Below are 27802 nucleotides of genomic sequence, written 5' to 3'. Positions count from 1 at the left end.
GAACTTTACAAATATGTGCCTTCCATAATAATGGCTACCATGCCACTCAGCAGGTAAATGTAGTGCCAGATATTGGCAAAGGGGCCAGGAATGTTCTGAATTCAATCCCCAACTTGTGCTAAAGAGGTTAATCTTAGTGAGTACAATTCATTTAGCCTCAATGCTCCAGAACTAGAAATGAGTAAGAAAATATTCAACCCCTCATTCTGATTACAATCCGGTGATCACCAGTAGAAACTGTGTGGGTGTTATCTCGATTGGTTCAGAGAAAAAAAAAATTCTTCTGCTCCTTCCCTCCCCACTCTTCAATACTGGACTCCTGCATAAAGTGCAGCCACTTGAATCACGTACCAGAAAGCTGCTAGCATCCATACCTCGGGAAAGAGAAAATTGGGAAAATCAAAGCAGATTCATCGACCTTCCAATAAATATAAAGATCCTTTGTGCATTTGCAGATAGAGTTGCAAAACATCACCTGAGAGATCGACAATTGCGAGTTACACAACCAAACTATAAATGAAAACAGACTAACTTTAATGTTCCTTCAGGGTTGTCTGGGATTATATTGGTTGTGTGACCTAGTACATAGCCAGGAATCCATCCCTCAGCTGCAGGGCACTGGTCAGTAGCTGCCCGAAACACCAAAAACATGTTCTGTTGGTTGCTGGCCAGGATCTGCACTACCTCGCCCTGGCAGACATTGATCTCATCCTCTTTCACGGCGGTGTAATCATGCGTTACCAGCATGGTGGAGATATTACTGCTGCTGCTACTTTCACTCTACAAGGGAGGAAAAGACAAGGTTGGAGAAATAAAATGTGTTTCTCAAGCAATTCACACAAACATAATGCACAAATTGGTAATGTACTACTTTAATCTGACAAATAAGCTGCCGTCCCTCCCATCACCACTAATTTAAAAAGGCCTTAAAATGAACCTGATTTTATTGGCTTCCAATGCTTCAAAAAATGTAATAAATAATCTTGTTTTATTAAAGTTTACATAAATAAACACAACAAACTAACAAGTGAAATATTTTAAATGGCCACAAGACATTGGAAAATGTGTTTTTGATTCTCATACATGAGGAATGCTTCTAATATAAAGATTACTTTTGGGCTGGAGCTATAATTAGATTTCCAACCTGCCTTTCTAGTGCAATTGTGGTCTGCTCCTTAACACTAATTGAGACATAACTATGTAACTTTAGCAAAGGTGAGAATATTATGGAAAATTATTAAGTCTGGACTTTCCGCTGGTTTGATATTCCCCAGTTTTGATTGGCATTAAATTAATACTCCAAAGAAAATGTGTTGGGACTTCCCTGTTTATTTTGAAACAGACTAATTATTTCACTTATTTTTCCACCAATATTCTCTATTCCCTTCTTTCATTTGAAAAGTCAATTCTTTGTTGAGGTATGGTTTCAGAGGGAGTAAACACCTTTGTTACTTGAGTACAAGTGGCAAGCCTTCATGTTTGAGCCTATATTTAGCTGTTAGAGGGGTGTCACAGCTGAATCCAATTCTGTCCTGACTTGCTGTCTGCCTGGATTTATTTTTAAAGAATTATCACTGGGTACACTGGCTTTCTTCCCCTTCTCTTAACCAGAGATGGTGAAGTCAAACCCTTCTCCAGTTACAAACAACCAACTCAGCACAAAGAACAGAACAAAGCTGTGACCTTACTGATCTGTATAGATTTCCGTTCTCGATATTTAGAAAGCAGGTGAGCTGTTGAGGAGACTCTTCACAATAATATCACTTACCTACACAAAAACCAAACAACCTGTGAGTGTGAAGAGTAGCCATTATTAAAGTTAGAGCAACACAAGTTTCAAAAGGCAATTAAAAACGTTGCAGTTTCATAAGAAGGCCTGCCAAATTCAAATGTACCCTCTCTCCACAAATGCATAAAGATTTTGATGTATAAATACCACCACTCTATTGTTTTAAAACCCAGCATTTTATATCATTTGTTCTATCATCACTATTCAGGACTTCTATAGATTCACTTATACCTAACAAGGAGCATTTATGTACATTTTTGACAGATTGAGAGTGAGGCTTTACATGGCCAGAAAATGAATTATTTAAATACAAATTATACAAAAATTTGTCAAGTGGGGGATATCAGTTTTCAAGTAAATTCTCTCTCTTGTATATTTTGCTTATTCCCACTAATGGATTGGGAAGAAAGTGAAAAAAATGGACTAGAAACAAATCTGCTTCTAGTGCAGCAGAATCATTTAACTCAGTTTGCCACGCATTCTTTACTGCACTTCGCCCCAGTATTCAGCTTTCATAAGGGAAATATACCTTGCCCTTTGCAATGTCTGTAGACCCAAATAGAAGATTATTTTTGAAACAATGTCATGCAAGAAAAATACCCGCTTTAATTTTTCTATCTTTTATGTATTAAATTAGGTCACAGTCCTAAGAACACCCACTTATCAGCCAATAGAGTGACTTCCCATTTCTGACCATTACTTTTCACAACCTCACTTCCATCTACATTACAAATCAGTACCACAAGTACTTTGCACATTTTAATTGTGGATTACATAAAGACCATTTTTGACATACAAAATACAACAAGAATCATTTTCTTTTAAACACAAATGGTACAAAGTTGCTTCCTTAATTGAGACAGAAAAACATACAAATTGAAACAAAGATGAAGGAAAGAAAAGGGAAGTTAAATACTAGAACAGATAGTGGAAGAGCAGAAGGCCATAATTTACATATTGTTTCAGCATCTGCTAATGCAGCAAGATGCACACACTTTCAAGCAGATTGGATCAATACAGTGAAAATTAACAATCTATCCAAAATGCCATGCTTGGAAACTGAAGGGACATGCAATGCATAGTGAGCATGCAAGCGTTTAAAATTAATAAGCTAGGCAAAAAATGTCAGTGAAAATGCTTTTGAAAGTTGTGTACACTGTTCAGTGAAACATTTGCATCCTAATTAATAATTGATACAATGATTTCTAACCAAATGAATGATGGAAAAAGAAATAAGTTTTGGAAAGACATTAGATAAAATTGCTTCTTCATTGTGAGGGAATATTATGCCCCATTTCATAAGTTAAAGCATTACAGATTTACAAAATATTGAAAAACAAATTATTTTTGTGACAATCTCTGCAATTATAAATAAATCTAATCTGAGACTGTCATTGAGTTAAACCTTTCAGACATTATAGCACTCTTAAGCAGTTTCAATGTCTTACATTGTAAAGCTGGACAGCTTCTTGAACAGCGAACTCCAAAAGTCAGCAGCAGAAACTGGGCTGAACAAGAGAGGGGAGAGGGGATGATGCTTGGATTCAGCAACTGGTAATAAAAAAAAGTTGGAACTAGCAAATTTAAAATAGTGCTACCAGTCCAGAGAAATGGCCCATTAATATATGCAGTATGCTGGATTATGAGGGAAAACGTGAAGCAGCAGATGTTTATTTTTTATGCCAAAAGTTGAGTAGCTAGAAGTTTGTAAGTATCTGCGTTAGCTGTTATTTGCCTTCGCCAAGTGAGGCAGTTGCAGGAGCAGTAGTTAGTAGATGTTTAGGCTGATCAGATTTTTTTAAAACAAGATCTTGACAGGTAGAGAGTCACAGCGATGAGTAATTAGGCAGGGTTTTTTTTAAAACAGTTTCAGAACAGAGCAGTTTTTCGGCAGAGCCAGGAGGAGTTATTAGTACGGAGAATGATACTGACGTACAGAAGGAGAGCGTGGGAAGGTTTTAGAGGAGCTCACAGGACAGACGTGCTCCGCTCTTACCCCGTTGCTCTGGGTGGAATGCACCGACTGCTCGCTGGTCGAGGAGCACGTGCTCATACGATCAGTGTCCTTGCTGTGCGTGGAGTGGCGGTGGACCTGGCGCTGCAGGGAGTCCACGTCCCCTGGGAAAGTGAAGGAACCAGGGCGGCTGGCAGGTGAAGCCGGGTGTGAGCTCCAGAAGGAGCCCTTGAGAACAGGACTGCTGGGAGGGAAGGATTCTTTGCTGAAAGGAGAGGATGGGAACGTCGTAGACATCGGTGAACTCAGGGGTGAAGTGGTGCCTGCCGGCCGTTGCTTTCCTATCGTCAGGGAGCCCACACTCCCTCGCGGAGACCGGTTCTCTTCTAGACTACCTCGTAATTCTTTTAGGTTTCCATCTCCTGTGTTGGTGAGCGATCCTAATGTTTTCCTGGGGCTCTCAAGGACTTTTGTTCTAGGAATCTGTTCCAAGTCATTGTCGCTGCCTTCTCGTTCCAGGTGCCTGTCAGATTGGCTGGAGCCAGAATCTAGGGTGCTGTTGAGTGTCGTCAGGGTAGGGTTGCGAGCGGACATACCTGTCAATCTGTCTGCCTCTGCCTGGGCCGAGGCCGCAGAGGAGACCAGGACTGGGGAATGGTGCCGGATGGGTTGGGGTATCCGAGAAGGTCTGGAGCGGCTTGTGCTGCTCATTCCACTACAGCTATTTGGTCCACTAGGGCCGACATGGTTCCTCTGGTATTCAATCGGAGATGTCAGAGCTGGAGCCAAAAAGAGGTTAATTAGACAATTTTAACATTGTATGGTTGGGATGAATGAAAAGTGAGGATTAAAGAAGCCAGATTGGGATGAATAATGTGTAATTTAGAACCCCTCCCCCTCTCAAAGGTCACGAACTATCAGCCATTTTCAAATATTTCCAGATTATCTGAATGCAGAACTTCTTTGGTCCATTAGACTTTCTTTTAAACATTGAACACTTTATTAGCAGAGAGTTAGATATGATATTTTGTTCATTATGAACAGATTTCAAAATGGTGTAATAGATACAATATCGCATCTAGGCAGGTCGAATTTGGTGAATGTATTCTGCACAGTTCATGCAAGTTCAAACTGAAGAAGACCGGCTAGGGGTAATAATAATAATAATGGTGTCGACTCAGGCCCTGAGAGGCCAGCGTCGGGCATTTTCATGCCTTACAAGGCGTGGAACGAGAGACTGTGTGGCGCGCCACCCCTCACACAGACATCTCGCGGTACAGTATTTTTCTTTATTTTACAAGGTCGCGTTGCGAGCTCAACACTCAACCCGGTATGGAATGAAAACGTACTCGGGAACAGCCCGACCGGATTTGAACCCAGGAACCTCCGTTCCGGAGTCCGGCGCTGATGTCACTGTGCCACCAGCTGGAACCAAAGCTGGCTAGGGGAATAGTTACATTATTGATTGGTATCCTTGCAATAGCCACAGCTGAGAATTCTGCAGCAAATTTTCAAAGGGGATTTATGACATAATTGTGGCAGGAATAAGCATTTCAAGTCCTCAACCTTTCTCTGTCATCCAATTACATTACGCCTGACATTTTTCTCAACTCAATTTATCAAACAGTGGCAGGCAGGTTATTTTTTTTAAACATAAAGCCAAAATACAGCTGAAACACAGCGTACAACTGTACTTCTTTTTGCAACTTTCCAGAGCAAACATTTAAAGTCATACCCCTGAATATTTTGCTTGAAGATTTTAAAGGTCACTGCATTTTCAGATGCCTGGAAGTTAAAAAGCTGCCTTCTGGGGGTAATTTATTGAAGAATGAGATGCATGTTTGGTTTTGCAATTTATCTGATTTCAAATTTCAGCTGAACTGCCTGTGTGGAGATCGAGAATTTACCTGCCTGTGTGGAGATCGAGAATTTACAAGTAGGAGGGAAAATGTTTCATTTCCTAAGTACACCTCACAATGACTTACTCATGGAGACTACTGTTTTCTCCATGGCCACAGCTGTGATATTCTTTTAGGGAAATAAGGAGCAAAATGCAACAAAAGGAGAGAAACAGGACTTAAACTAAATAATGAATTTCTTACTGTTTTTAAAGAAATGGTATTTCACGAAAACATTAAACACTAAACGAGGTACCACAAAAATACAGTAATACTATTTATGCCTGCACATAAACGGACACACAATTAAAGCCAGTCATGCATAACATGTTTTAGGGCCAGTCACATTGAAAATTCAAGAACGTTTTGAGGACTAGTCACTGTGAACATGATAGTCCAGTACATCCTGAGAACACCTTGTTTCTATGATTTGACTGCACTCTAACACTGAGCTCCTCATGGAGTCCACCGTCAAGAGTCTAGCTTCCTGCAGCTTTCCAGATCTGGCACATGTTCAGCAACTGTATTAATTTCAATGGAGAATGGTTAGCATGAAGATGGCAAGCTTTAATTGCACTTGTTTAATTAATTGAGTTTAACTATATTTAATAAATTAAGGCTATTAGCTGTTTCCTTATAATTACTTTCAATGCTTGTGATCATCAGAGACATCACAGTCATTGTTCGTCTTTTTATCATTTTGAACGTAGAGGAGAAGGATATTTCCTGAGGCGGCACACATTATTTTTGGTGAGGAAGCCCATGACATGTAGGGATACATTGATCACAAGCCAGATTTGAAAAACAAGTTCCCTCTCCAAAAAAAAAGGGCAGTGTGGTGACCTTGCATTTCACCAGGGCTATTTATCACAGATTAGACGATGCCCATGAAAAAAATATTTTTAAATAAAAATCATGATCACTATTGCCTTGTGGAAAGGTGAGAGGAACAACCAGGCTGTGGACTCTAAGACAATTAACATTACCATTCCAATCTAACCTTTGGTGTATAAATTACAATGCAGGTCATGCAATAACTGAAGTGGATGTATGTTTGAACAGTTATCGCAAACTAGAATATTGTGGTTATGTTTAATATAACCTCCAGAAGAAAATCAGTAAGTACCGTTTAAAAAGTTGCGCTGGTTTTCCAGAATTTGATTGATTTCATGGATCCACATTTGGCGGACTGAAGGACTTGATGCTTGTAGAATGTAGGTCTCCACACTGCCATCTGCAGATCTCGAGGTAAGTCCAAATTTACAAGGATCATTATCCACATTCTCTTCCAGGCCAAGGCAACTCACCTGGAAAACAACCAATAAGCTTCCTCAGCCAGTCTAATAAATTAAATTTCAATGCGAGTCAAGCAATTATTTCATTTTTGTGAATTGATAAACAAAATTCAACACAGATGATCAATTAATGGTAGGAAGTAACAGGGGTTGGTGCAAAATATGCAATATGTACTTTTGCCTTGCATTACCACCAAAGAAGAATTTGAACTCCATAATATACTGACATACGTTGAGACAGTCTGGCTATGTTTAATATTATAAAATAGCCCCAACAATGGTCTTTCTAAACTAAGATGGAGAACAATCTTTCAGTGCATCTGAAAATTAAAGTAGAGGAATTTGCAGTCAGAAAATTATGAGAGTGTTCTCATTATACAAATCTGAAAATAGATTAATGCATTTTTGAAAAACATATTCCATTAAGTTGAAATGACTGTGGACATCTATGATGACAGTATTTCAGATATCTGATTCCTAAAGACTGAACTGCGCTGAATTAAAAGTTTGATACAATCTGCACAGCCTGAACAAAATGGACACTGTCAGCACTAGATTTACTCAAAGCCTCCAGTCTCAAATATTGGGCATGAGTTCTACCATATATAGGGAAATAGGAAGGTCTTTGTGAATCTTGTCAAAGGAAGGTCAAAGTACTGAAGATGATGATTGAATGTGGTTGGTTAGAGAGAAAGATGCAGAGAAATTTGGGAAGAGCAACTTGCCACAGAATTATCAAAGTTAGGGTAGGAGGATAGTGGGGTGGGGGTCATGAAGGAATTTGGTTGCTGATGAGAATTCAGGATGGAGATGCAGAGAAACAGGATGGAGTTGCTTGGAAGCAATCATCAGAGGAGGTATGAAGAAACTGAGTGAGGGATCAGATAGAGAATTGTGTTGAGGACTGAGAAAAATTATGCAAAGTGTTGGAGAGATGACTGGAAGCATTAGGGTACATGATCGAGACTGTAGTTATGATTGTAGAAGGAATATAGTTGGGGAAATGATTGGGAGGGATGGGAGTTGGGAAAAATCAAGATTTGGGAAGATAAATGAGTTGTGATAATTTGTAGTAGGGCTCAAGAAGATGACTGGAGCAGCTTGAGAGTATTCTATAGCAGTGACTTGGGGTTTGGTGGGAAAGGGGTGGGTGAACAGGGATGAGGGATTACTGTTTAGTAAATAGTAAAACTTTAAGTTAAGGGAACTTAACGTTTGATGCTAGTGCCATAAGATATCTCATTTGAACTATACAATTTTGTGCAAGTGATTTCAAGATCAGGAGTTTGAGTCCTGCAATTTCCTAATCAGTGCACCTTGATCTAATTTTACGATGAGTATTTCTGGCATACATCTGGGATCTTCAACAAATTTTAATGAATAAGTACAAGGTCACTTGCTACATGCAATGGAATTTCTAGGTCAACAAGTTTATTGAATGACATTCACAAAGCAAGAATCAGACCTTTGGTAATGTCACTCAAGTAACAGGTTAAAAGCTTCATTGAAGTGGCATGAATTGATTTATTGATGGATTTATTTCACCCTTGGGAAAGGGGGAGCAGCTGCACTTGAGCAATTTTGATAAGGAAATGGAAGAACCCGGGGAATTACCATTCGAACATATCACTATATCACCATTCAAACCAAGACCATATTTACAGCAATAATATCTAACAATACAGGGCATCTTGTCTGGGTTAAGAATGATCCTCATGGAATTCAAAATCAGTATCCAAAAATTTGCTATGTGGAATAAAATCACTTTCACGGAATTTAAGTAAAATATAAGTAAACAAATAGTACATTTACTTTGTTTTCATGAGGGTCACCTGTATCACACTGTCACAATATCCAGAAGTCATGCCACTTTATTCACAGTAACTCGTCAATGGCATTATGGCAAATTGTCAAGGGTTATTGATCTGTTATTGGATTGCTTGATATATCTGTGATAAATGACCTGCCACTTGACTATACTGCACTAGATACAGCCAGACAAAGTCACGCCCAATTCCTTTGCTGAATCCAACATCAAATGTCAATTGGAGACTAAGATGACTATAAATGAATTAAATTCTAAATTATACAGAGTAATTACTTTTGGTGTATTTGTAAAGCATGGATGGTATCCAGTACTCTACAAGTATTAGATTAAATTACCTTGATACTGTTTTTAAATAAATAGCCAGGCATGGAGAAGCCTTTTTTCTTATCTAAAGGTTCACTGAATATTGCAATTTGCTCAAACAGGAAGATTCTCCGCTCTTTGTTGCGTGAAAGAAGCCCGGCATCCTGATCTGCAACAAGGAAGGTGTCCTGAAGAAGCAATCTCCCCTGGGCTATAATTTTACCCTGAAAAAAAAGAGAAAAAGGCTTCGTTTGTTTTGGGAATCCCAAAGAAAAATTATAAAGATATTGTTAAAACATTTAAATTAATCACTTTTCAATTCTAAAAGTGTATAGAGTTCAATTGAAAATCCAGGATACTAAAGACGACATGCAGTTAAGTACAAATACTCACTTGACTCCATCTATGCTGAGACCATCAACCTCTGAACTAATCCTATTCATTTGACATAGAAAATAGAATCTTTTTCATACTGTAATCTGCTCCAAGATAATGGTGTTAATGTAAAATAAGCAACGTACACCATTTTAAATCCCATTTGTTTTTATGTTTATACATCATTTGTCCCATTCATAATCTTGTACTTACTATAATACTGTTATAAATTATCTAATTCTCTGAAAGCGTCTATCGATAAAATAAGAAACATTATACTGTAAATGCAGTTCTATTTTAGATAAAATGTGGAATAACTCTTAATTTAAAAATTAAAATCCAAAACTGTAGGATGAAGAAAGCAAATACAATAATTACATCAAATCCTTGCAGGCGTCCAACATTCATCATATCATTGCATCTCTTTGGTACGATGCACATGACTTCCACAGCTTTCTGTGTATAGAAGAAAGCAAATGTCAACTTATGCTGTACATTTTCAGCTTTAACTACATTTTATAATATATAAAATGTTTTACTTTCAAAAGCATCCTTTTTAATAATATTATTCCCTGCTGGTTGCATACAAAAGTCAAAATTATTGACACCCATTGTGCAAAGTGCTTACAAAAGTCTATTACATGCCAAATTCTTTCTCTTTGAAAGTGACCTTGCAAATTCATGTGTTTCATTTTGCCCTCCTATCTCACACATTTAATTTTCAAGTGTGAGTACAGAGAGACAGAGTAAGCTGTGCCTGGACAGCTTGTTAATTATATTTTTGAATTGGTTAATAAAAGGTGCTCTGACTTCAGTATTTGCTCTAAGAAAGTAACATGCCCTTAATTATCACTCTTGGGTAAGAGGTATGCAGTGTCAAGACAGGAGGGTATCCCCTGCACTGTAATCAGCATGTGCGGCCTGGGTCATTTTAATTACTAGGCTCACTTTAAAAATTTCTCCTATGGCAGAACTAATATCTGTGTAGAAAATTGGATTTCCAGAGGTTTAAAGGAACAACTCCTGCGTAAGGGGTTTGACAGCAAAGAAGAAGCAAGGCTAGATCTTGTGAGACACCTAAGCAGTCAAGAGGTGTCATTCTTAATCTGCTTGGTCAACATGGAGTTCATACAGAAGTAATTTTTCAAAACTTACCTTGGCTTTTCTGGGCAGTCAGCTCCTCCCACCCTGGTTCAGGCTTCAGATTTGATGTTGCGGCACTGATGCCATCAAAGGGTTGAAACTTTGAATGAAACTTGGTCTCCCACAGCAAGCAGGAGACTAAGTCCTGGCCACATTTAAAGTTGGCAAAAATTATAGAGCAATTGAGCAATTACAAGCCAATAAAGGGACGCGGTCTAATTTAAGTGCACCATTTTTGCAGATGAAGGGTTTTCTCAAACCTCTCATCTGTCATTTGTAACTTTCATTTTAGTTCATGAAACATGGAAGAAACACTGGCTGCTTATTGCATTTTGTTGAAAACTAAGGAAAAACACATTTCAAATTACGCACCACTTAGTAAAATGGACTGACTCCAATAACTGTACAATTTAGTCAATTATTTGAGATTTTGCTCAAAATGAACTATCAAATTCAAAAAAGTATATACAACCTAGATCAGACAATTTATTATAAATTGCTCATGTGTGGTGAATCTTTTGGAATACTATACAGAGATTAGTTTCCTCAACAACAAAGAGAATTAATTTATCGAAACATACATGAAGTTAACTGGTCAAGCTATTTAACCAGTTTATATATCTCTCAAAATGCAGTTTATAACATTAAGGTTTCATGATACAGAGACAGAATGGAATAACATTCAAAATAATCCACAGTCATCTTTGACTTGAAAGATGCAAGCTATCTATATGCATAAAGGTGAAATAGTACATTGTTCAAAAAAAATTGCAAGGGGCAGCAATGTTCACATTATGCAAATACAAAATTTCCTTTTCATTACATTCCTGTGAACTCCTTAAAAAGCTAAAGGTGAGAATTAAACTCTTGCACCACATAGAGATAACTAATCTTCCAAGAAAAATCTCCCCGATTACTTACCCACTAAATCCTTTGTGATCTTGAGCAGATCACTCTTGCGCTGATACCTCAGCAAAAGCTGGTAAGTGAGGTTGTAAACAGTGTACAATATCTTATTTCAATTCGCAAACCCTGGCCTCCAAAACTCTTATATAGTAAGTCAAGCCAAAGCTGTCAAAAGTCTTGAATGTTTGTGCTCTTTTTAAAAACTGATTTTATTTACAGGATGTGGCTTTTGTTTATTGTTCTTTCCTAAGTGCCCAAGACCGAGGAGGCAGTTAAGAATTAACCACAAAGGTCACTAGCAGTATATATGTTACAGCAGACAAGGATGCCAAATTTCACTCCATCAAGGATATCAGTGAAGCAAGTGATTTTTAAAACAATCTTGAAGCTTATTAATAACCCTTATCGAGACAAGGTTTTATTTAATATTCATTCAAGATCTACGTAATATTTAAGCTTAAATTCCCAAGCTACCATTGAGGGATTTGGACCCAGAATTCTACCAGTTGGTCCAGTAATTTAACCACTATGCTAATTGTCTCTTAACATTCACAAACATTTAAAAACTATTAAATAATTTATACTTTTAAGCTTTTAAAAACAAAACAGATATATGTTTGTACATGCTTTCAGAAGAAAGCGTAATTCCATCTAGGCACCCTACACAGATTAGGAAGATATATTGACACTGATTCCACTACATGGTAGTTATCAATTTCATCACCGGTTTGATTAAACAATACCTCTAGCTCTGTTGTATCTACAGCAGCCTTCTTGGAGTATTTAAGAAAGTCCTGGATACAGAAAGGAAACAGGATTAGCCCACATATTTCTGATAATCCAGAAACTTACTCTAAAATGAAAAATACATTAAGTTTACAGATGAGGAGAAATTTTATTTCATTAACAGCTTTCTCATCAACAAAAACAGATTGCACTTTGTCAATTATTTAAATATACTCAGAGCTGTTTTGGACATTTTCTTTAATGCAGTTAAATGCAATAGGATTTCTGCAATCATTTCCATGAAAAATCAACATGCCTTTTAACTAACATTATACATATGAAACATACAAATACTGTCGAAACTGTGTAAAATCCTAGAACCTACAGGCGGTCTAGGGGCTGATACAGTTTTGACAGTATTTGAACAGTTCTTCAGTTCCATGCTTCCTAAGAAATGCTTACCTTCAGCAAGAGCTGGTATTTCATTATACGTTGTACTGGTTTTATTAGCAGGTCAGTCAATTGTAGTCGATGACCAAGGCGCTGTTTTACATCCTTAAGGCATTAAAATTAACATTAACACATTTTAAAAACTTAAAATCTTGGTGTATAAATACAAAGCTATATCTATTCATATCCTTTTGTCTCCACCTGGATTCAAACATACTGGACAATTATCTTTGGTATCTCAAATGTAATTGCAGAAGAAAAACCATGAAAATACAATGTAATGCATGCAGCTTTTGAAAATATTATTCATTTTGAAAATTCTATGTATCTGAAGAACATAGACTGAAGCTAGTCAAATGTTTCTGAATTGCTCAGAGCATCACTGAAAATGACTGGAAAAATATTACTTGGACATCGCGTGGTTAAAGAAAAAGACAAATAGAAACAAAATCAGAGACATCATTATCTCAAAATTTGAAACACAGTTAATTTTGATTCAATGTACAAACCATAATATATTATAACATAAAGAAGACAACAAAGATATCTTACGTGCATTATACAAATACATCGTAGTAAATTCATGCTTATTTAAGTACTGACAATAATAAACCTCTATATTAACATTATAAACTTTTTTTGAACATATCAAACAATATATCCAAAATCCTCACCTCAAAATATGTGTCTATATATTCAGACACAATGTACTCAGATTTGGGTTTATTCTGACAGTAAACTATATACATATGCAGTCTTCTTTCCTTTTTGATTGAAATAGAAAATATATGAGCAACAATACTGTAAATGCATTTTTTTTTACAAAAACTAAACTGCATAAACTACTTTTTGCTTACTTTTCTTAATTTGAAGTAATATTTTCAGTTGCCTAACACAGTGCCAGTAGGATCTGCCTTGATTATTTGGTAAATGGCCCTGTGTGACATTACCATGCAAATATTCCTGAGGTGCAAGTCGAAAACTCCTTGAAAGTGGCTATGCATATAGATGGGTAGTAAAGACTGTTGTTCTCATTAGTTTTCATTGAGGCCATACTAGGTGTATTACGTACAATTCTGATTACCCCATTACAGGAAGGATGTGGAAGCTTTGGAAATGGTGCAGAAAAGGTTTACCAGGATGCTGCTTGAATTATGGGATAAGAGCTATAAGCTGTACAAACTTAGGTTGTTTTCTCTTTAGCATTGGAGACGGAGGAGAAACTTGATATAAGTTTATGAGATTATGATAGGCATAGATAAGATAGACAGTCAATGTTTTTTTCCTTAGCAGAATGCCAAATAGTATAGGATATGGATTTAAAGTGAGAGGGGGAAAGTTTAAAGGTTACTTGCAGGGCAAGTACTTATCTCAACAGGCTTCTGAGGTAATACTGGAAGCCAAGACAATAATGGTGTTTAAGAGGCTGTTACACAGGTGAAGGTACAGGAAATAGAGGATAAGGATCATGTAGAGACAGAAGAGAATTAGTTTGATTCAATATCGTGTCTGGCACAGATGTCAAGCACTGCAAAGCCTGTTCCTGTGCTGTATTGTTCTGAGCTCTGTTCTCATGTTAAGTTTGTTCTGCTCCATATAAAAGTCTATGAGAAGATTTAGAGTAGTGATTGTTTTCTTTAGGAAAATGATTATATTTATTATAAGAGATCAATAGCAACCTCAAAAGTTTGGCCTGTTGGTAGAATGTACTTTGCCCATAAAAATGGCCTGTTTTATTACTGATAAAAGTATAGAGCGGAGATTGATAGGTACTTGGGCAGTAAGGGCATCAAAGTTTACTGGGATAAGGCAGAAGAATGGTGCCGAGAAGAATGATATACCAGCCATGATGGAATGGTGGAGCACACTCGATGGGCTGAATGGTCTATTTCGGATCCTATGCCCTAAGATCCTAAGGTCCTATCTGCTGTACAAATGCAGAGCAATTCTAATGTGGAATGTAATGTGAAAGCAGAAAGTTCATGAAAAATATCTGCATTTTATTCCCCCCCCCCCAATATTGTAAGGGGAAAAATGAGGTGGAAACACTTTTACAAATTATAACTCACATGTTTGACAAAGAGGGAAGCTAGTTTATCGGGATCCTCAAGGCACTTTTCCAGCTCACCGAGAAAGAAGCTAAGAATATAAAACAATAAAAATTATGCAATGGCCTAGTATTTGTTGTCAACATAACAGAGAGGTTCATGGTACATGCCATTATTTATCTCTAAATGGTACAGTAATTGAAGCGAATACCAAATGACTGGCTAAAGTTTTCCAAAATGAAAATAAATAACTTGCTTAACTCTGATAACTCTTGTTTCTTCCGAATCTTAAATATCACCAAAAAGAGCAAACGGACATCAAAGATCAGGAAGTTAATAACATAGAAATATGAGAAAACAAATGGATCACTATGCACTATCAACAGTGTTCACGGTCCAGAAATTGCTGAACCAATTAGTCCCACTTGCACATTTAATCATTTCAGCTACACCTCTTTTCAAAGCACTGTGAAACTAATTCATTTTAGAATGGCTAGGAAAAATGGTTAATCCTCTACATCCTTATTTGAGTTTTGTTAAGTGTGAGTCCACAGCCCATTTCCTTACTCCTATTTGATAGATTCAGTTATCATCCTTGTCGCAGAATATTAGACCATGACCCTTGAATCTTTCTGCAACCAACCCCAGATGAGCCTTCAGTTTAGTGATCATCTTGTCTTTTCTTCCTGAACAGACTCTGTTTTATAAACTAGTTTGTAAAAGAGCAATGGTTAAAAAAAATTGTATATTTCAAGGAAATAAGTTACAACCTGTAAAAATAATTGAGTTTGAAAAGAGAATGCACACTAAACAAGACTTGTTAATATCAAGCTTTAAAATACAAACAGCAAGGCTGACAGCAGATTGACATTGAAGGTTTTAGTTTCTGCATTCCAAACTTCTGAAAACTGATCCAGTAAACCACCTGAATAAAAGAAGGTGCTTAATGTTATGTAAGGGGTTTCTTCTTTTATGTTACTGCGTAGGCTAATCAAAATGGTTTCTTTGTTATGTTAACTGCTGAGAAAGTACTCTCACTAGCAGCTTGTTTGGGTTATAGAGGTAGTTGTATTCAGTTGCTAACCAATTGGGACAGACGTTATTCTTTTTTGTGTGTCTGTAAGCTATTATGATGCGCGGGTTTTGGGACAGAAGGTGCAATGGGGAGAGAGAGAGTGGACGCGATGCTGTGAGCTGGCTGACGGGTCGGACTCCGAGGCCCAGGGTCTTCAGCGAGGAGAGGAGACGAATACAGACTTGTGTGGAGCATCTGGTCGACCACCGTGGTTGGTCCCAGGCGGTGGGTCAAGATAGTCAGAGGGGATCGAATGGTGAAAAGAAGATCGTCACTAGAGCTCCAACTGTTTGTGCACAAAGAGATTGAACTTTGATAAGTTTGGCGCCTTTTATTTTCCTTTATTTTATCTATTAATTACATAGTTCCAGTAATATCTATAAATTTTAATTTATTTAATTGTATATGGTGTATTGTCTGTTATTTGGCAGGGTGGGGTACATCACACAGCATCCACACAAACTTAATTACCCAGTTGGCGGGGCCGAGGGCTGTTTCCCCTAGACGACAGTGAGTTGAGCGACCCTGAGGCTTACAGGGTTGGGGGGGGGGGGGCTACAGTTATAAATCAGTCACTAACAAACTTTAAAAGGTATGCTCTTTAAATCAGATGTAATTATTGTTCATGTTTCATTTACAGTAAGTAATCAGGAAAGCTAACAAAATGTTATTTTTTATTCCAAGGGAATTGAATATATGAATCAGGAGATCATACTTCAGTTTCAAAAGGATTTAGTGAGACTCTAAACAGTATAGGTTTCGTTATTTGAGGAAGGTTATAAATTATATAGAAGTAGCTCAGAGGAAGTTTAGGAGGCTTATACTAGGAATGGTCAGATTGCTTATGAGAAGTGAATGAACAGACTACATTTGTATTCTTATTATTATTCTTTGAAGTTTAGGAAACTTAACTAAAACAAAGTCTGAAACAATTCTAGCAATGTGGACATGGACAAGAATTTTCCTCTTGTGGGAGAATTTAGAACTGGGGGATCACTGCTTTAAAAGGGGCTACCCAATTAAGACAGAGATGAGGCAATTTTTCCTCGGTCGGGGTTGTGAGTTGTTGAAGCCCTATTGCTCAAAGATGTGTGGAAGCATACTCTTTGTATCTTTTTAGGTCAGAGGTAAGCAATCAGATGCTGATGGCAACAGAGGGTTGAAGTATATCAGCCACGATCTCATTAAATTGCAGAACAGAATCCAGTAACTATTCCTGTTCCAAATTTATAGGTACATAAATATGTTCATAAATGCAGCAACCAGTTGTGCACAGTAAACTTCCACAACCAGCAACTGAGAATAACCAGTTTATTTATTAATTGAAATATGATTGAGAGATTAGTTATGATATATGAGGTATCTTCTCTGCTGTTATTCTAAGTGGAGTAAGATACACTTTTATGTCCCCTCTAAAGAGAAAGGGAGCTTATTAAAAGTCTCATTTGAAATTTGGCATATTTGACTACAATAATGCCTGGATATTATTTTGATAATTTATAGCCTCATGAGTTAAAGATACTGGTGTATGAAGGCATTTTGCTGTAATAAAGCAAGTGATAACAAGAGCAAAAATTATTAAATCCAATAATCACGCAGAGAGGGTGAAAAATCTACTGCTAGACTAACCATTGTAAAAACTGAGAAATTAAATATTCATCTTCAAATATTTAAACAATTTTAAATAAGGCTTAGCAGGTAATTGCTAATCAGCATATTAAGGCATTTTGATACAAAATGTTTTAGATTTAACATTATGACTTAAGTTCAAGGGATTATAAAGAAGGCTTCAAATCTTCAACACTTAAATTCACAATGATTGGTTAAAATACTTTATGCAGCATAGTTTTTTAAAAAAATTCAATACTGGGGAAATCAAACACAGGCTTATATGGGATATTCCATAGCACCTGGGTAAGTCACTGTAATTGGTTGCAATTGCATCAGCGAGCAGTCTGAAGTGTTTTCCCATTCATAGATTCACTGATGTCACTGTTAACAAATGAAGTAATCCCTGTAATTTATATGGCTATACACATTTTTGCTCATGGGATCACAAGACTCTGAACTCTCTTTGTCAAAAAGGTCATGGATATAATGTCTACGAATATGTTTAAGGCAGTGACAGATATTTGACAAGCAAGGGAATGAAAGGTTATCACAGATAGACGGAATGTGAAGTTAAGGTTACAATCAGTCAAGCCATGCTCTAATTAAATGGCAGGGTAGGCTTGAGGGATTGAGTGGCCTAGTTCTGCTCTTAATTTTTATGTGTTAAATTCCAAAGAAATGATAAGCCATATGGTCAAGTAAAATATCAGTCTAGATAAATAACTTTGTTCATCATGCTCTTTAATAACTATATATTTAAATTGTTTGTAATATAAATTTTCAGCGAAAAAAGTACCAGGGAATACCAAAGTAAATTAAATGTGACATACAAATTAGGCTATAAAGATAGATGATGCCTTAAAACCAGCATATTAAAATGAAAATGATGTCAAAGTGTAGCAGTTAAGAGACCTAGTTTAACATGGCAATCTCTTCAGCACAGACATTATTGGGCCAAAGGGCCAGCTCCTGCGCCATCCTGTTCTATGTTCTTATAGGACATTAGGACAGAAAAGAGTTTAAAAACTCTTGTATCAAAGCCTAAAAATAGCTTATAAATGCCTGCTGATGCTGAGACAACATTCACAAAGATGTCCAATCAATGAAATTCTCCAATAGTGGTTGACAGGCTGAAAAAATACCTCATGATTACACTGTCTCTCACACACAGACTGCAAATCTATTTAAAATAATTGTATTATAATAATGTGAAAGCTCCAATTTTGCCATAAGAATAACTGGAAGTCCACTGGAACTCCTAGCTTCGGATGTGTACAGTTAAAAGGCAATTAATTTACTCCAATTTGTTCTGCTCCTCCAGACCTTAGGTACATTATTAATTTGTTGACTGCACAAAAGTTAGAAGAGCATGAAGCTGTGGTACTCATCCACTTGATACATATAAAACATTCCTTAAAAACTTCCTTAAAGGGATTCACAATTTAAGCATATCCATTCAGTGGCCACTTCATTATTGGGTATACCAGTAAAACCTGCTCATTAATGCAGATAACTAATCACCCTATTACGTGGCAGCAACTCAATGCACACAAAGCATACAGGCATAGTCAAGAGGTTCAGACCAAACATCAGAATGGGGAACAAATGTCACCTAAGTGACTGACTGTGGAATGACTGTTGCTACCAGATGGGGTGGTGTGAGTATCTCAGAAACTGCTAATCTCTTGGAATTTTCATGCACAACAGTTTCTAGAGCAGGGACATTAAGCAAGGGCTCATAGTCAAAAGAAAGGTGTAAGAAACAAAAAAAAAAATCCAGTGAGTGGCAGTTTTGTAGGAATGAATGCCTTGTTAATGAGGTTGGGTTTGAGGATACTGGCCATATGGGTTCAAGCTGACAGGAAGGCGAAAGTAACTCAAATAACCATGCATTACAACAGAGGTGTGCAAAAGAGCATGTCTGAATACACAACACACCAAAACTTGAAGTGGACAGGCTACAGCAGCAGAAGACCATAAACATACACACAGTGGCCACTTTATTAGGTACGGGGGTAGTTATTAAGCAGCATGATGAACATAGGTTACTTAAAAAAATCTGGACTGAAAATTTACATTAGTTTGTATGCTTATCATTTCTTTGGAATTTAATTATTACTGTTTGGTTAAGCAATGAAATAGAAGACTGTGCCATTTTGTAGATTTATCTACAGTATGTGCTTCAATGCAGAAATTATAAAATAACAAAACATTCCAAGTTAATTCCCTGAAGTAGTTACCAGACAAAATATGGATCAAGGCCACAGGAAACATTGTCTGCTGTGTTTCCAACATTACACATGCAACTTCACTTCCAAGGTATTTCACTGGTTGTAAACTGCTACCGGCTGTCATAAATGGAACCAAAAAAACATAATTTTAAGTCCCAATATATTGTTGACCAAACAAGAAAACAGTTTTAAAGGAGAGAGGAGTCTGCAACAGGATTCCAGAAGAGAACTCTAAGTCACAGTGTCAAGCCAGTTGAAGGCATGCCCATCAGATGGCTGTAAAACAAAATGCCAGAGGGCAATGCTATTCCCAGATGAAAAGGGTGAAAATAAAACAAACTTGTCAGTAGAAACAAGGCACTAAATTGAAAAATAGAATCCAATAATCAACGCATTAGAGAGTGTGCTGATGTTGCCCTGTGCAGTAGCCCTCAATAGCCCAATAGTCTCATGTGCCATTGCTTTCCCTGCGATTCCTCAAATAATATTTTGTGAAGACATTTTTTGACTTTCCTTTTTTATATTTGACTTTTCCACCCTTATAGGCAGCAAACCCTGGATCAGTTACACTGTGCAAAAAGAGGTTTTTCCCATATTCCTTGCGTACTTCTTGTCCATCACTTTAAATGTCCAGTCCTTAACCCTGCCACTAATGGGAACATCTTCTATTTAACCTCAAAGCAAGTGACATCTTTCACACCTCAATCAAATCTTCGCCAAGGTTTCTTTGCTCCGAGGAATACAAGCCCATTTTCTCCAATTTAACGCTGTAAATGAAATTCCTCACACCTGCAATCAATGAATTAAATCTCCCTGCACTGTCTATAAGAATTTCACATTCTTTTTTAAAATAGGTAATTAGATATGATAAAATACCTCAGTGTAAAGGTTAATATTTTCACCTGGGTAATCTATCACACTATTTATGAAGCCCAGTAATACATATACCTTACTAACATTTCCTTCAATGTGACCCTCCACTACTTGTTTCTGCAAAGCTTTGGAACCATTCGGTGTCGACCACCTTTCCTGATCCTTTCTGCAAAATGTACCATTTCACATGTATTAAACTTCAGCAGCTGCCCATCTATCCTTCCAGGCAGATTATGGCATCATGTCAACCTAAATGCTGACCTCAGTTCCAGACGCTGCCTTTCTGTCTCCCACAATTAACACACGTTTCTCTTTTAATCACAAGCAATTTCTTGTCGTCTAAAAAGTGTTTTATAACATAATGACTGTTGCAGTACTATTCTGATGGAAGAATCAAAATGAGGATCTGACAATTTAACGTAATCACGGCCTGAGAAGAAGTTATAAGACATTTCTTCACATGGAATGAAGTGATTTACCACAGACAATTAAGAAAGAAAATTCAGAAAATAATTTAAAGCAGAGGAAGGTGCAGACCATTGGAAGAGAGTGGGATGATAAAATCAGGATAAGATTTCTCCAGCAAAATGCTGGTAGGCATGACCACCCAAAGGACCTCATTTAGGGTTGTATTGAGAAACTTTCAGGTAGACAGATTGATGATAGAAAAATGGAGGACTATGCAGGAGGGAAAGGTTACTGATCTTAGAGTAGGTTAAAAGATTGTGGGCTAAAGGGCGCTTTGTGCTCTGATGTTCAATGTTCTAACTGTGCAGGTCAATGAGTTAATTTGCCTCAATGTGTGACAATAATAAACCAAGTACCAATGGGCGTTAGGTGAGTGGTCAAATCTAGGGGCTGTTAATAAGAACATGGGGAGAATATATTAAAAAAATCAAATTAGTATAGGTAAATTATCGATGGCCAGTTTGGATTCAATGGGCTGAAGCACCTATTTCTGTGCTGAATGTCTCTATAACTGGATCACCTCAGACACTTCCTGGGTGTGTGGATGTACCCGTTATGGTTGTGACTGGTAGGGAGTAGTGGGCAGGCAAGGACGAGGACTGTAATGGTGATGAGCAACATCCTGGTTCATTCACACCACTTTTGAAGTGTGCAAGACCTCCAAAATCAAAGGCTCGGGTTTTGGAAAGGTTCATGATCATTCTTCTGATATAAATCTAATGAATGAAAGCTATTTGAAGAAACATGGATGACAGGGGCTTAGAGGGATATGGGTCAAATGTGGAAAAATGGGACTAGTTTGGTTGGGAATCTTGGTCAGCATTGTCTGGATGGGTTGAGGGGCCTGTTTCTGTGCTGTATGCTTTTATATTCATATTTCTGGGTATCCTTCACATGAACGGTCATAATTTAGTAATGAATATTTGGTATGTTGAATTACCGTGTGAACCAGTAGCCTTTGGGGTACTGCAAGTCTGTGTCTTTATTGATGCTTTGCTGCACTCGGTGGGGGGTACTGACGCTTTTTTGCTGGTGGGGGCGGGGGGAGGGCTGGGTCATCACTTTGTTGCTGTGTATGCATGGGAAGGGTGAGTTGGGGGGCTGTGTGGTACTAACATTTAACTGTCATTCATTCTTTGGGGCACTCGTCAGTTTCTGTGGATGTCTGCGAAGAAAAAGGATTTCAGGATGTACATTGTATACATTTCTCTGAGATTAAATGCATCTACTGAAGCGAGTACTTGTTGAGAGCATCCATTTGTTTAGGTTGTGAGTTTTACAGATGTTGGTTGCCATGACACTGAGTTGTCCACTAAAATGAGCTCTCACACTTGTCTGCAGCTACCTTAATACTGTCCAACAATGACTTTCCAACAATAATAGTAGAGAAACATCAGCCAAATCTATTTCCTTTTTGCTTCCCAATGTGAGTTCAAAAGATATGTGCTTTAAAAAGTAGAATTCTAAGCCATACATGAAATGATAGTTTTCAAAACTTTGTCATAGCTGCAAATCAGATTTGCTATTACTGGAAAAGAATCATGAAACAAAGGAAGTAAAGAAAAATATAATCTGACATCTCTGTCTGATGAAACTGCTAGTATTAGATCTCAATTGGAATAATATAGTGTGCATACAAACTGGCTGGTTTGACTTGGCCAGATGAAGATTACTGATGAAAGTACAGTATTTCCCCCCCCAAAGTTTAACAGCACTCTTTTTGTTAAGATTGAGAAAAGGCAAATGAATGACTTTACATACTCTCTGTGCCAGTCGTAGATCTGGTGTATGTTACCAAATACAATTTTGTCTTTTCCCTTCATATCATCAGGGACCCCATCTTCTTTCATCACTGCTATGTAACCCTGCAGAGAGAAACACATATTTTCCATTAAGTTGAAACCTTTCCAATTGTAAATCTATTGATTTAGTTGCGACAATCTGTTGTAGTTATAACTACTATTGGATCTAGGATGCAGACTCAGTCATTTCTAAAGCGATGAAAGGTGCCAGTAACAGTACTTTCAAGTGGCATTTACCCCTTAATAACCTGATCACCAAAGTTCAGTTTGAGCTTTGCCAGAACTACTGAACTTCTGACCTTATGACTTCATGACATCCACAGTGCTAAATTCAATATTCAATCCCTTATGTGAACCCCTGTCACCTCGCCAAATACATCACTTCACACATATCATAATGAAATCTCATCCGCCGCTGTCCAGGTTAGGAGTGACATCAAGGCAGCAATTGATCTGGATTAGTTTCAAGGATCTATGTCAGGATGCTGTTCATCGACTATAGCTCAGCATTTAATACCATCACTCCCACAATCTTCATTGAGAAGTTGCAGAACCTGGGCCTCTGTACCTCCCTCTGCAATTGGATCCTCGACTTCCTAACTGGGAGACCACAATCTGTGTGGATTGGTGATATATCCTCCTCGCTGACAATCAATACTGGTGCACCTCAGGGGTGTGTGCTTAGCCCACCGCTCTACTCTCTATATACACACAACTGTGTGGCTAGGCATAGCTCAAATACCATCTATAAATTTGCTGACGATACAACCATTGTTGGTAGAATCTCAGGTGGTGATGAGAGGGCGTAAGGAGTGAGATATGCTAACTAGTGAAGTGATGCCGCAGCAACAAACTGGCACTCAACATCAGGAAGACAAAAGAGCTGACTGTGAACTTTGGGAAAGGTTAAGACGAAGGAACACATACCAATCCTCATAGAAGGGTCAGAAGTGGAGAGAGTGAGCAGCTTCAAGTTCCTGGATGTCAAGACCTCTGAGGATCTAACCTGGTCCCAACATATCGATGCAGTTATAAAGAAGGCAAGACAGCAGCTATACTTTATTAAGAGTTTGAAGAGATCTGGCATGTCAACAAATATACTCAAAAACTTCTATAGTTGTACTGTGGAGAGCATTCTGACAGGCTGCATCACTCTTTGGTATGGAGGGGCTACTGCACATGACCAAAAGAAGCTGCAGAAGGTTGTTAATCTAGTCAGCTCCATCTTGGGTACTAGCGTACAAAGTACCCAGGACATCTTTCGGGAGCGGTGTCTCAGAAAGGCAGTGTCCATTATTAAGGACCTCTAGCACCCAGGGCATGCCCTTTTCTCACTGTTACCATCAGGCAGGAGGTACAGAAGCCTGAAGGCACACACTCAGCGATTCAGGAACAGCTTCTTCCCCTCTGCCATCTGATTCCTAAATGGACATTGAATCTTTGGACACTACCTCACTTTTTTTTAAAACATACATCATTTCTGATTTGGCACATTTTAAAAATCTGTTCAATATATGTAATTGATTTACTTGTTTATTTATTGTTATTATTTTTATTTTATTTATTTTTTTCTATGTTAGACTATGTATTGCATTGAACTGCTGCTAAGTTAATAAACTTCACGTCACATGCCGGTGATAATAAACCTGAATTTGATTCTGAAAGTGTTGGAGGAACTCAGCAGGTCAGGCTGCATCTATGGATAGCACTTTGGGCCAAGGCCCTTCGTCAGAACTGCAATGGAAGGGGAAAGAAGCCAAAATAAGAAAATGGGGGGGAAGAGAAGGAGTGAAGAGACTGAGTTACAGAGAAAGGTTGAATAGGTTAGGACTTTATTCCCTGGAGCATAGAAGAATGAGGGGAGATTTGATAGAGGTATATAAAATTATGATGGGTATAGATAGAGTGAATGCAAGCAGGCTTTTTCCACTGAGGCTAGGGGAGAAAAAAGCCAGAGGACATGGGTTAAGTGTGAAGGGGGAAAAGTTTAAAGAGAACATTAGAGGGGGGCTTCTTCACACAGAGGGTGGTGGGGGTGTGGAATAAGCTGCCAGATGGAGTGGTAAATGCGGGCTCACTTTAACATTTAAGAAAAACTTGGACAGGTACACGGATGAGAGGTGTATGGAGGGATATGGTCCAGGTGCAGGTCAGTGGGACTAGGCAGAAAAACGGTTCGGCACAGACAAGAAGGGCTAAAAGGCCTGTTTCTGTGCTGTAATGTTCTATGGTTCTATGATAGGTGAAGCAAGATGAAGAGGAAGGGGGGAATGAAGTGAATCTGAGAGGTGATAGGTGGAAGAGGTAGAGGGCTGAAGAAGAAGCAATCTGATAGAAGGGGAAAATAGAACATGGGAGAAAGGAAAGGAGGAGAGGCACCAGAGGGAAGTGATGGGCAGCTGAGGAGAAGAGAAGGGGTAAGAGGGGAGTCAGAATAGGAAATGAAAAAAAGGAGAAAGGGCGGGTAGAAATAACCAGAGGTTAGAGAAAGTAATGTTCATGCTATTAGATTGGAGGCTACCTAGACAGAGCATGAGGTATTGCTCCTCCAACCTGAGGGTGTCCTCATTGTGACCACAGAGGAGACCATGGACTTGCAAGTGTGGGTGTAGGATGGTATGGTAGACACTGTTGTTGGCAGTGTAACAATGGCCAAGTGGTTCGTTCCTGTGGTTCCACAGGTAATATGTTGGTGGTAGATGGTCAGAGAATTCTTCAAGCTGGCCTGATTGAAATTCCCCACGATCATTGGGAAGGCATCATGGTGTGCTGTTTCATGACGGCTGATTACGCCGCTCAGCCCCTCCAGTACCTGCCTGATGTTGGCCGGGATGGAATGTATACTGCTACCAGGATGACAACGGAAAATGCCATTGGCAGATGAAATAGACAACACCTGACTGCTGAATGTTCCATTGGGGGGAGCAGGACTGAGACAGAACAGACATGTCTGTGCACCACACTGAGTTAATCATGAAGCAAAGTAATGACTAACAAAGAGCTCTTGATCAGCTGGGGAGATGGGCAGAGGAATGTTAAATGGATTTCAAATTAGATAAATGTGATTTATGCATTTTGGACATTGAAACCAGGATATTATCAATGGGGGAGCACTGAGAAATGTTTTAGAACTGAGGGACCTGGAGATACAAGTGCATAGTTTGCTGAAAGTGACCATGCAAGTAGACAGGGTAGTCCTAAAGGCATTTAGCATACTGACCTTCACAGCCAGGGCATAGAGTGTAGGAGTATGAACATTATGTTGCAGTTATACAAATTGTTTGTGAGACCACACTTGGAATATTGTGTATAATTTTGGTTAAATGAAAGTCATTGTCAAGCTGCAGACAAATGGAGAAGCGATTCATGAGGATACTGTCTGGACTAGAGGGCCTGGGTTACAAGGAAAGTTTGGCCATGCTGTTTTTTTTATTTCTTGGAGCATAGAAGAATAAGTGGTGACATCATAAAAGTTCAGAAAATCAGATGTATATGGATGGTCGTCGTCTTTTTCCCGGGGTTGGGGAGTCGAAAGCTAGGGGACACAGATACAAGATAAGAGGGGAGAGACTTAAAGGAGTCCTGAGTTGTAACTCCTTTACAGAGAGAGTAGTGAACTGCCAGAGGAAGTAGGTGGGCAGGTACATTTGCACCATTTAAGAGGCACCTGGTTAAGTACATGAAGGAGAAAGGCATGGAGGGTTATGAGCTGAATACGAGCATCTGGGAATAGGAGGGAAGATGCTGTGGTCAGCAAGGACCAGTTGGGCTGAAGGGCTTTTATCCATGCTATATGGCTCTATAATGAACTCAGCAAACTATGGTAAATTCAGGATTGTGGCTTTCACACTGCCGACATCAGAACAGAGATACAGGAGCCGTAGGTTCCACACCACCAAGTTCAGGAACAGGTATCACTCTTCAACCTTCAGATTCCTGAACCAACATGGACAACTTCACTCGCCTCAACTCTGAACTGATTCTCCAACCAACAGACTCACTTTCAAGGACTCTACAACTTATGTTCTCGGTATCATTTATTTATTTAAGTATTTATTACAAATGTATTCGTACAGTTTGTCTTCTTTTGTACATCGGATGTTTGTCAGTTTGTGTGTGGTTTTTCTTTGATAATATTGTATTTCTTTATTCTAATGTGAGTGCATGCAAAAATGAATCTCGTTAGCATCAGATTTTTTTGACCTTCCTTCCCTTCCAAATGCAATACTTCACACTTACCGTGGTTAAATTCCACCTGCCTTTTCCCTGCCCAGCCTACCAGCTGATCAATAGCAAATATTCTGTAGGGGAAAATAGCCCTTCTCACCCATCAGCAATTTTTGTAAAAACACAATTCAAATATAGGAAGTATGCTTAGCAAGTTCACAGATGATACAAAATCATTAACCACACAGAGAAACTGGATAGCATTGGAAATTTATGATAAATTACATGCAACCTCACCTCTACCACACATCCCAGGTCCCTCACATAATCACGCTCAGTCTCTACCAGCTCCTGTAAGACATAGCTGCAGGAAAAGAAACAATATTATCAGATGTATGATTAAAAAAAGAATTAAGACCAGCAACTCACATCAGCAATGTAAATTTGTCTGAGGTCCATAGCATAAAGTGGCCCATTGGACACCCAAGCCTGCACTGAGGGGCAATAATGTGCTCGTGATTACAGCTCTGCAATATATCTTACACTCAGTTGCAAATCAGTCCTTTGGTCAGGTCCTTATCAACAGAATTTACTTTGACAATTTATCACCCTGCTTACCATTCATCCAAAATGTTCAGACATTTACAAACAATTAAAAAAACATAAAAAAGTAATTGTTATTAAGCATTTAGAATAATCAGAAACACACAGCATCAGAAAATAAGTAAACACATTTGATTTAACTCAAATAATTAAAAAAACTTGTAAATTACTGAAACTGAACCCCATGTCATTTGTATCTATTGAAATGAATAGAATCTCTGAATTAGCACCAGATCTAACTGCCCAGAAGGCAGATT

General features: G+C 38.2%; 1 protein-coding gene across 3 annotated transcripts in view; it reads right to left on the bottom strand.

Moving 5' to 3' along the window:
- The window catches only part of LOC140212458 (triple functional domain protein), a 341882-nt gene that overhangs the window by 30236 nt on the left and 283844 nt on the right, over positions 1-27802 (bottom strand). For all 3 annotated transcript variants that reach the window (XM_072283275.1, XM_072283276.1, XM_072283277.1), the window contains exons 39-49: positions 27240-27306; positions 22735-22838; positions 14737-14806; positions 13342-13431; positions 12680-12772; positions 12235-12285; positions 9821-9898; positions 9100-9291; positions 6768-6948; positions 3786-4522; positions 533-780 (exon numbers count right to left, since the gene is read on the bottom strand). In XM_072283275.1, coding sequence (XP_072139376.1) covers positions 533-780; positions 3786-4522; positions 6768-6948; positions 9100-9291; positions 9821-9898; positions 12235-12285; positions 12680-12772; positions 13342-13431; positions 14737-14806; positions 22735-22838; positions 27240-27306 — 1911 coding nt within the window. The remainder of the gene's footprint in view (positions 1-532; positions 781-3785; positions 4523-6767; positions 6949-9099; positions 9292-9820; positions 9899-12234; positions 12286-12679; positions 12773-13341; positions 13432-14736; positions 14807-22734; positions 22839-27239; positions 27307-27802) is intronic.

The sequence above is a fragment of the Mobula birostris genome, chromosome 19, assembly GCF_030028105.1.
Source record: "Mobula birostris isolate sMobBir1 chromosome 19, sMobBir1.hap1, whole genome shotgun sequence".
NCBI lineage: Eukaryota > Metazoa > Chordata > Chondrichthyes > Myliobatiformes > Myliobatidae > Mobula > Mobula birostris.
Note: the sequence above shows the minus strand (reverse complement) of the source record. Positions and strands in the feature narration are given on the sequence as shown.